Source organism: Oryzias melastigma, linkage group LG19 (genome assembly GCF_002922805.2).
Source record: "Oryzias melastigma strain HK-1 linkage group LG19, ASM292280v2, whole genome shotgun sequence".
NCBI classification, from domain to species: Eukaryota; Metazoa; Chordata; class Actinopteri; order Beloniformes; family Adrianichthyidae; genus Oryzias; species Oryzias melastigma.
The window spans coordinates 8,984,562-8,995,037 of NC_050530.1; the positions used below are offsets into that span (position 1 = coordinate 8,984,562).

Sequence of the window (10,476 nt, forward strand, 5' to 3'; positions counted from 1 at the left end):
AGATTCTTTGGAAAAAGGGCAAAAAAATCCTAAAAAATTAAACATTTTCTCTATAGAAAAAAGAAAAAAAAATCATCTAAAAGTGATTTTACCAAAAACAATTATTTTAAGAAAAAACTCTAGTCAATAAGATATGCTTTCTTAAACTTTTGCTGTTGAACATATTCTTGATAAGATCATTTTTACTTTTTTTTTTTCTTTGATGTCCCTTCAGGGGCTCCGTACAAAGTCAATAAGCAGCAGAAAAAGATACTTTTTTTGTTTTTGTTTTTGTTTTTTTCTATTTTGGGCAGTTAAAGGGTTAAAATAATTCTGCTTTTATGACAGTAAATCTAAAAAAATGTTTCATTTTGCTCAGTACATAATTCACTTCTGAGAAAAGTTTCTCTTTCTGTACATTTTTCCTTTCAGCTCCCAACAACGTGGAAACGTTTGATCATATTAATCAAAACGAGACCAGCATAACTCTGAATTGGACCACAAAGAATGACTTCAACTACACACTTGAGTTAGATGGGAAACAGGAGAACTTCACACAACAATCTACAGGATCTATAAAACATGTTGTCAGGAATCTGATTAATGGGACTGAATATGAATTCAAGCTCTTCACTGTGTTCGATTATGCCAGAAGCAGTGGAAAAACCCTCACAGCTGTCACTGGTAAATCATGTCTCCTTTAAGCAAACAGATGTTTGTGTTTTCACATCTATACATTTGTTTACTGTTTGGGTCACTTTTGCATTTTCATGAGGCAGAAAAGTTCTAAAACTGACTTTAAAATGTTTTGCCTCCTTAAAATCCAAGTATCTTCTATTCATTTCAGTTCTACCTAATGATAAGATCATTGTTTGTGTGTTGTTTTAGCCCCTGCTAATGCTGCAGACTTCATGAATAAAACACAAAGCGAGAACAGCATAACTCTGACGTGGACCCCAGTGAATAAATTCAACTACACACTTATAGTAAATGGGAAAGAGAAGGAGAACTTCACACAACCATCATCAGATTTAAAAGAATATGTTGTTGGGGATCTGACCTCTGGGACTGAGCATGAATTCCGCCTCTTCACTGTGTTTAAATATGCCAGAAGCAGTGGAGAGGACATCACAGCTGTCACTGGTAAAGCATCTCTGGTTTGGTTTAAAGATGGAAAAATTAAATCCTTATTTGAGGAAAACTACTTTAAAGAAGAAAAAAATAGTGAAAAATCTTCCTCTTTTCAGTTCCTTCAAAATTGAATTCAGTCAAGGTGACGGAACGCACTGAGAACAGCATCATCATCCAATGGATCAGTCCAAATGAAAAGTGGAGCTACGAAGTACAGATTAACGGCAGTGATGTGGCGTCGAGCTCAACCTCAGCAACCGTGACGGATCTCCTCCCTGGAACAAAGTATGTTCTGAGCGTGATCAGTCAGTTCTCTGGATTCAGCAGCGCTGCCTCCGAAACGATCACAGTTACAAGTACGTGCAGTTCTATTCTTCCTGAGTCCCCATTCAAACATGGAATCTGTAGTTTAGATTTTTATTTATGTGTATATTTTTATTCCTTGCAGAAATAAATAGCACTGCAGCAAAATGGGAAGTTACAAACTCCTCAATAACAGCAACCATCCAAGGATTGTTCTCCAGGGGGACTGCTGTTCCAAAGAGTCAGATCAGGGAATCAGTCAATGCCCAGATTTCAGGGACAAACGTGTCCTTCTCTGGGCTCATCCCGGGTGAAACCTATGACATATCTCTGTTTTATGAAATAGATCTCCTGCAATACACCGACAGTCTAACACTGAGTAAGTTCTGTTATTACAATAACAAAATTCACCCACAATAAAAAGACCCACATTTGATAAAGTGAAAATGTGTGAGGACAAACCATTTGAGCACTTATTTTAAAATTAAATACAAATGAACTGTTCAATTTCTAAAAGTATACTTTTCAATTCTTCTGACTGGATGGAAATACTTCCAAATACATTTTTACCCAAATTACTACGAATTTCTGTTTTGAAGACTAGATATAAAGTAAAGAAAAAGTCTGAGTTCATATCAAACATTTCAGAGCCACTGAAGAGACATCAAAGTAAAAGAAAAAATTACTTGTAGTATTACTAGATAATAATTAGCCCACACTAGATAGTAACTGGTACGCATCAGATTGTAACTGGTGTGCACAATAGACAGTAACTGATACACACTAGATAGTAACTGGCACGCAATTGACAGTAATTGGTGCACAAAAGATAGTAACTGGTGCGCACTAGATAGTAACTGGTGTCTACAAGATAGTAACTGGTGCACACTAGATAGTAACTGGTGTCTACAAGATAGTAACTGGTGCACACTAGATAGTAACTGGTCTCTACAAGATAGTAACTGGTGCACACTAGATAGTAACTTGTGTCTACAAGATAGTAACTGGTGCGCACTAGATAGTAACTTGTGTCTACAAGATAGTAACTGGTGCACACTAGTTTAGATAGTAACTTGTGTCTACAAGATAGTAACTGGTGCGCACCAGATAGTAACTGGTGTCTATAAGATAGTAACTGGTGAGCACTAGTTTAGATAGTAACCTGTGTCGACAGGATAGTAACTGCTGCACACTAGATAGTAACTTGTGTCTACAAAATAGTAACTGGTGCACACTAGTTTAGATAGTAACCTGCGTCTACAGGATAGTAACTGCTGCACACTAGATAGTAACTTGTGTCTACAAAATAGTAACTGGTGCACACTAGTTTAGATAGTAACCTGTGTCGACAGGATAGTAACTGCTGCACACTAGATAGTAACTTGTGTCTATAAAATAGTAACTTGTGCGCACTAGATAGTAACTGATGCGCACTAGATAGTATTGGTATGTACTACATAGTAACTGGTGTCTATAAGATAGTAACGGATGCGCACTAGATAGTAACTGATGCGCACTAGATAGTAACTGATGCGCACTAGATAGTAACTGGTGCGCACTAGATAGTAACTGATGTGCACCAGATAGTAACTGATGTGCACTAGATAGTAACTGGTGTGCACTAGATAGTAACTGGTGTGTACTAGATAGTAACTGATGTGCACTAGATAGTAACTGGTGTGTACTACATAGTAACTGGTGCACACTAGATAGTAACTGATGTGCACTAGATAGTAACTTGTGTGTACTAGATAGTAACTGCTGCACACTGGATAGTAACTGTTGTGCATGAGAAGCTATTTTTTTTTTTTTTTACTTTGATGTCCCTTTAGGGGCTATGTAAAATATTACATTTTATTTACTCTTAAATGCTCACTGTAAATTTACAAATTGATATCATATGAACAGGAAATATAACACAAATAGCTATAGTAATCAGAAATAGAAATTGTGTTCATAAACTTCTTTAGTTTTTTATCATGAAACGTATGAAGGTCATATGTAAATAAACGCAAACAATGTTTTTACTGTCAATAATTTGAGAAAGGCTGATTGCAAATTCAAATTCAAATCAGTTACTGTAGTGTGCAAAAAAGTTTGATTTTCTCTCAATAAAGACAAAATTTTCATTTCTTAATTTTGAATTTATGCTCTTCTACTGTCTTGCAGTTCCTCCAACTCTCAGTCCTCAGTGCAAACACAGGGGTGGTTATTCTGTCAGAGTTTTCTGGGAAGAGGTACCAGGCGTGTGGACCTCTGTGAAGATTAACATAGCTGGGAATGATCTCACAGTGCAAAAAAGTGAGACAGAACTCCAAATAGATCAACTTCAACCGGCTAAAACCTATAAAGGATCTTTGGTTTCCATGTCTGGGAGTAGACAATCTGAGCGGGTGGAGTTCTATTGCTCCACTGATCCAGCAGGTTGGATTTTCTTAATGCTGACATAGCTTGATTGGAGGTTTAAAGTGATTTCTAAGATTTTATTTGTTTTGTTTTCAGGAGTTATTGCAGGGTCAGTGATTGGTGTGCTGTGTTTCTTTGTGCTGGTGGTTCTGGTCTTAATTTTTCTCAAAAAACCAGAGCTCATCAGGTTTGTGCCATTACAGCAACAAAGCTTTTGTTCCATTTGATGTCAAATTAACTTAAATATTCTTTTTTTTCCACAGGAGAAAGAAGCCTTTCACTGATGGATCCAAACAGATCAGCACAAAGGAAACGTATGCAGGATTGTTAAAGTTTTTCCTCAAAATGAACTATATTTATGAATATTGTGCAAAGTATGTTAGGTAAACTGATCAGAATCTCTTTTATCAGGAATATTTCTTCGACTAAATTCCCAGACCACTTTCATCAGATGAGTTTGGATGAAAACCGGGGATTTGGTCAAGAATACGAGGTATCCTTTTTAACTTCATCGGACAGTAAAAATGGCACAAATCACAAAATAAAACAAACAAATATTAACATATGACTCCCTCTTAGGACCTCTCTCCTGTTGGAAGAGATCAGGCACGCAGGGCAGCTCTTCTACCTGACAACGCACCAAAAAACCGCTTCACCAACGTGTATCCGTGTAAGCCTACCCTCATAAGAGTTGGACAAACTCACCCAAACTTTTCTCTGATTGGGTTTGTGATAGCAGTCCTCGAATTTCTCTCATTAGATGACTGGTGTCGGGTTAAATTAAACTCATCTGGTCCCAGTGAGACTCTCAACTACATTAATGCCAGCTACTTGCCTGTAAGTACTAATGACCCATTTCTATAATCATTTCCACTCACCATGGATGGATTATATTTGGAAAACGTAACTTAAATACACTTTTTTTACAAGTGTGTTGAATTCAAAGCATTAACTGGATTTGTAGACATTTTTTTAAATCAAAAGTTAAAGATAATATTGTTTTAAACATGTTCTTGTGGTATTTTTGTGATGATGTATTTAGAAAATTGAGCTTAAATCTGCATTTCTGTATTCAAATTGTTGTGAATCAGCAGCATATGAAAAAAAAATACAGTTTACTTAAACAGACCTCTCTCAGCAATAAGGAGGAGAAGAGGGGCGGGGTTGCTTCGTGTCAACTCAAGAAGTGAATTTCTGATGAATTCCTGCCGCCCTGCAGAAACTATGTCCTAGAAAACGACTTAGATTTTTAGATTTAGGCTAAAAACGGCATAATTATAATTAAAAGACAACAAGGAAGGCTCTGAAATGAGATCAAAAGATGACTTTGAGGTGTCCGAAAGTTGGTGTTTGTTGGTGTATGTGGGTGAGGTGTGCTAACTTGTGTTTTCTTTTTAAATTGGGGGGGTGGAGTTAGCATGTTACTCATGGTGCCACTTTGCTAAGATGGCTTCTGTAATGAAATCTGTCCAACAAAACTTCAAACATCCCATCAAGATTGGAGTTTTTGGACACTTAAAGCGAAAAATTTCATACTTTAACAATTTTTGTAAAGTGGACACATTTTTTTTTGTCTTTATTTATCGATTTTTTTTTTATTTTTTTTTACATTTTCTAAAAAATCATTTCTGTGGTTTGTTTGCTAATTTTTTTATTAAAACATTAAAACCTAGATTGTACTCCTTAAAAAAACAGATTCTTTGGAAAAAGGGCAAAAAAATCCTAAAAATAGAAACATTTTCTCTATAGAAAAAAGAAAAAAAATCATCTAAAAGTGATTTTACCAAAAACAATTATTTTAAGAAAAAACTCTAGTCACTAAGATATGCTTTCTTAAACTTAAATTATTTTTCTGTTGAACATATTCTTGATAAGATCATTTTTACTTGAAACAAGGATATTTTAACTTCCTCGTTTTAGGTCACAAAAAAGGATATTTATGGTTGAAAAATGTATAAAAGGATCTGAAACTTTTGCTTTAGATCTTTCCTGTGTTCTGAAAACAGACCTAACTTAAAACATGCTTCTACTTCAATCAAAAGCATTTGATATAATCAAGAATTAAAGATTTTGGAGAGTCTCCTACTGCTGTGATTTGCTTCAAAATCTATAGAAGGAGCTCAAGTTTGTGCTTTAACTCATAATCAGTAACTTTTCCCTTACAAGATTGAAATAACATTCCTCTGGAGTCTTATATGTACTTAAAAATAATTAAAAAAGCTCCAAAGTTTGCTCTTAAATGTCATAAAGCTAATTGTTAAATCCTCGATCCAGTTTTCCTCATGTCACGTGAGGCACATCAATAGTATTTTTAATTAAGCTTTGGGGGGATTTTATCTTTGTTGTTTTGGAACAAAAAAACTATTAAACTTTTACATAATTTAATCAATTTGTTTGATATTATAAGCTTTCATTATACAGTTTTAAAGCTTGTTTTAAATGCTTGAGGTAAAACTTTGACTGGAATTTTTGGTCTCCATGAAACAGATTTTAATTTAAGATTTTTGTGGTGCACAAGAGATTTTTTACAAATTGTTGATGACCTTTCAGGGCTACAAGAACAACAGAGAGTATATTGCCACACAAGGTCCCCTGCCTGGCACAGTTAAGGACTTTTGGAGAATGATCTGGGAGCAGAAAGTGAAACGCATCGCCATGGTAACCAACTGTGTGGAAGGAGGAAGGGTAAGCTTTGAAAAACATATACGTTATTCTGTTTTTGTGGCCTTTAATCCATTTATAAAGTTTGCTTTTTAAATATTTGTTATAAATCAGTTATATCAGTGCTGTTTTCTCCTTAATTTGTTTTAATTTTGAAAGCATGCAAGGTCCTTTCAAAATAAAATACGATCTGTGTTACATAAGATCCTCATTCTTTTTCCTCATTCTTTTTCTCCTTTTACTCAATTTTTAAATCATATATGTAAATGCTTGAAGAAGTTTCCTTCTGAACATAAACTAGACCCTATTTTGGAGCGGAATATATGCATTTAAGCTAATTCTAATAATAAACTTGAAACTTTATTAAACCTTTTACCATAATTTTGCTTGATTATCTGACTAGCAAAACAAATTAACCAAAACTACAAATTAATTATTCATTCAAAGACCACAATGGAGGAATAAAAGAGCTGCATGTGGCCTCTGCTTTATTGTACTTTGCAAGCAAATGTTGAAATGTTGTCTTTTTGCATAAAAAAGGAACAAGTGCATTTTTTAAAAAGGTTTTTTGTTTTTTTTGTAGACCAAATGTGAGCGATACTGGCCTGAAAACGGAAACCCGGGCATTTACGGAGAGATTTCAGTCACTGTCAGGACTGAGAAGAAGGAGACCAACTGGACGCTGAGGGACTTTATTGTGAAAAATGTAACAAAAAGATTTATGTCACGTAATGTGTATTTCACAACAATTGCGTGAAAAAGATACCTAAGTTATTAAATGTTTTTGTGATGGAATAACTGAACGTGTGTGTACAGATGAAGACTTCCGAGGAACGCACAGTGAAACATTTCCACTTCACTGCTTGGCCTGATCACGGCGTTCCTGAGAGCACGGATGTCCTGATCCAGTTCCGAGGCCTCATAAGACAGCATATAGACAGCGATGGCAGCAATGCACCGACTGTCGTTCACTGCAGGTAGAGACCAACAGCTTGCACTCAATCTGGACTCCCGAGAGACGTGCTTTCACATTTTTAGACTTTTTTTTTTTAAAGTACCCAGTAAATATGCAGGACTACCATAAGGTACGCATGAAACAGATGGACGGTACTTTGGAAATGTCTTCAACCGGCTCACATCAGACACGTTGAGGAGCTGTTTTTGAGTCTGCATTTGGCTGAAGAACAGTGTGGCACAGCAGGACAAGATGCTACACAGTTCTCTGCCAACAGCCCAGCCCAGCAGAGGGATATTCAAAAAAGGGAAAAAAAATAATAATAGCTGCGGCTGCAAGATTACTGCATGTGCATGACATTTTTTTTTTTTAAACATACTTCCTCTTCCTTTAGACAAGCGCTCTCATATCAGTGTAACCAGGAGCTTGGATATGAATTTAAGGCTATATTTAAAAGTGTAATATTACATTTTTCAATACATTTATAGGAAAAGTTTAGTGATCCATTTTTGACAAGATTTAGTCAAATAAAACACCAAAAGTGAGAGGATTTTTAGAAGCAGGACATCTGAAAGTACGAATTTTACATCTGCTGGATAAAATATCAAGTTAAAAGTGTTTTCGGACTTGAAAATAGTGAATGCAGAGTCTGAGTTTTTAAATTAGGAGGGAAAAAAAGAGGTACGTTTTTAAATTTCCCCACAAAACTGGGTCAGTGGTATTTTCAGAACTGAATGGCTTTAGGGGAAGTTGCTACTTCTATAAAAGCTTGTGGTCACAGTGTGGCAAACACTTATTTTTTTAAATTTTGTGGTATTTTTAATGTGTGCTGACACTTTGTTTTATTTTTTTTTAGTGCTGGAGTGGGGAGGACAGGTACTCTCATTGCTCTCGATGTGCTGCTCCAGCAGCTAGACAAAGAGAAAGCGGTTGGTGTCAAATACTTTGTAAAGAAGATGAGGTTCAGCCGACCGTACATGGTGCAGACAGAGGTGAACACAATTCCAAAAATTCAATATTTAAGCTCTTCTTTTGGATTTATTTCTGAAAAATGTATGCTTAAATCAGGGGTGTGCAACCTGTGCCTCATTTATCCCTCCATCATAGAGCAAACTAGCTCTAACTTTGCTCAACTCATTCACAAACAGCAAAGCTCCTGACTACATTACCCATAATGCTCCAACAATCCATCAAACGGTTTGGCTTTGTAATTTAACAAAGGAGAACTAAAACATTTAACCACAGAAAATCATTTGGAGGTCACACAACCACCATTCATACTTGAGGCAGATTTTCTATTTTTAACACAAATTTTAGTGTTTTAAGTGCCTTTAGTTTAAAACAAATACGAAAAGGGTCACTTGACTAGCTCTGAGTTATTTTTTATTAGTTAGATTTATGTAGTTTTAACTGAAATGGTAAAATAAACAGGTATTTTTAACCCTAGAACACTTTTGCCGGATAATTTTTGCCTGATATAATATATCCAATAAAAAGTATTTGTCATAAAAATAAATCAAAATATGACAACACATTATGCATTATTTTATTTTAAACTTTGATATTTGTGACAAAATGGAAAATAAAAACAGGAAAACATCCTCGGAAATTACTGAAAAATTAGGAAATTGAGAAGAAAAATTCCTGGAAAAGAAAAAAAAATACTTTTGATCGGGTGATGATCCCCCTGCAATAGCGCGAGGGGTCCCCCAAACTACGGCCCATAGGCCGTATCCGGCCCTCCTCCACATTTGGGGCGGCCCCCCAAACTATTTTGACTAAATTTGACATTTTTCCAGTTCTTTAGGCTAATTTTGCATTTAGATATTTCAGCTACATGCTAGTTGTTTTGATTTTCTTTCAGATTTTTAGGCTATTTTGAAGTTAAGCTAATATTTTAGCTTTATGCTAGCTGTTTTGGCTAATTTAGATTTTTTCTTTTAGTTTTTTAGGCTAATTTTGCATTTAGATCATATTTCATCGACATCCTATGTGTTTTGGCTAATTTAGGCTTTTTTCTTAGTTTTTTAGGCTGTTTTGGAGTTTAGCTAATATTTTAGCTTTATGCTAGCTGTTTTGGCTAATTTAGATTTTTTTTCCGTTTTTTAGGCTAATTTGGCATTTAGATAATATTACAGCTACATGCTAGATGTTTTGGCTAATTTAGGCTTTTTTTTAAAAAAAAAGTTTTTTATGCTATTTTGAAGTTTAGCCAATATTTTAGCTTTATGCTAGCTGTTTTGGCTAATTTAGATTTTTTCTTTTAGTTTTTTAGGCTAATTTTGCATTTAGGTCATATTTCATCGACATCCTAGGTGTTTTGGCTAATTTAGGCTTTTTTTCTTAGTTTTTTAGGCTATTTTGGAGTTTAGCTAATATTTTAGCTCTATGCTAGCTGTTTTGGCTAATTTGGCACTTTGCAAATATTTTAGCTAGCTATCAGCTTCTGTGTTTTTTGCTATCAATTTAAGCATCTTCAGCAATTAATCTATCGCAGGTAATAGCTAGTTTTTAAAATGTTTCAGTATCATTTTTTCTGTCAAGATTACAGAAATTAATTATTTAAAATTTGGCTATGTGTGGTTTTCTGAAAAACATAAATGTTTAGGCTGTGATTGCTACACTTTTTCAATTAGCCTACAAACTGACCCCGGACCTCCATCAGAGAAGAAAACAGTTATGTGGCCCTCACAAGAAAGAGTTTGGGGAATTCAGTTCTAGGGTTAATCACTGCTGATATTCTACTACCTACTATTTGCTGCATTAAGATGGGGACTATTATTTTGAAAGGAAGTCATGGCAAAAGTTATTAACTATTTCATGTTTTCAAGGAAAAAAAAAGCAATTTTCTCTTTTTGTTTTATTTATACAAAAAAAATAAACAATAGTTAATTTATATTTATCATACTAGTTACAATAAAAGTTAAGTGAGACTTTGTGAGTCCAAAATCGACTCAAATGGAGCTGAAGGTTGCAGACTCTTGACTTAAATCCTCTCAACCAAAGACGTCTGTATTCCCAATAACCCCCTTGTGTTTGTT

The 10,476-nt window shown here is 34.9% G+C and overlaps 1 protein-coding gene across 2 annotated transcripts in view; it reads left to right on the forward strand.

Moving 5' to 3' along the window:
- Window positions 1–10,476, forward strand: part of LOC112154613 (protein tyrosine phosphatase receptor type H) — a 14,874-nt gene that overhangs the window by 3,801 nt on the left and 597 nt on the right. The window contains exons 6-19 of one of the 2 annotated variants that reach the window (XM_024285692.2): window positions 412–663; window positions 868–1,122; window positions 1,227–1,466; window positions 1,559–1,792; window positions 3,583–3,837; window positions 3,916–4,006; window positions 4,083–4,133; window positions 4,231–4,312; window positions 4,399–4,489; window positions 4,580–4,656; window positions 6,370–6,504; window positions 7,064–7,186; window positions 7,297–7,457; window positions 8,292–8,427. In XM_024285692.2, coding sequence (XP_024141460.1) covers window positions 412–663; window positions 868–1,122; window positions 1,227–1,466; window positions 1,559–1,792; window positions 3,583–3,837; window positions 3,916–4,006; window positions 4,083–4,133; window positions 4,231–4,312; window positions 4,399–4,489; window positions 4,580–4,656; window positions 6,370–6,504; window positions 7,064–7,186; window positions 7,297–7,457; window positions 8,292–8,427 — 2,183 coding nt within the window. The remainder of the gene's footprint in view (window positions 1–411; window positions 664–867; window positions 1,123–1,226; window positions 1,467–1,558; window positions 1,793–3,582; window positions 3,838–3,915; window positions 4,007–4,082; window positions 4,134–4,230; window positions 4,313–4,398; window positions 4,490–4,579; window positions 4,657–6,369; window positions 6,505–7,063; window positions 7,187–7,296; window positions 7,458–8,291; window positions 8,428–10,476) is intronic. The other variant, XM_036217301.1, reaches the window with a different exon arrangement.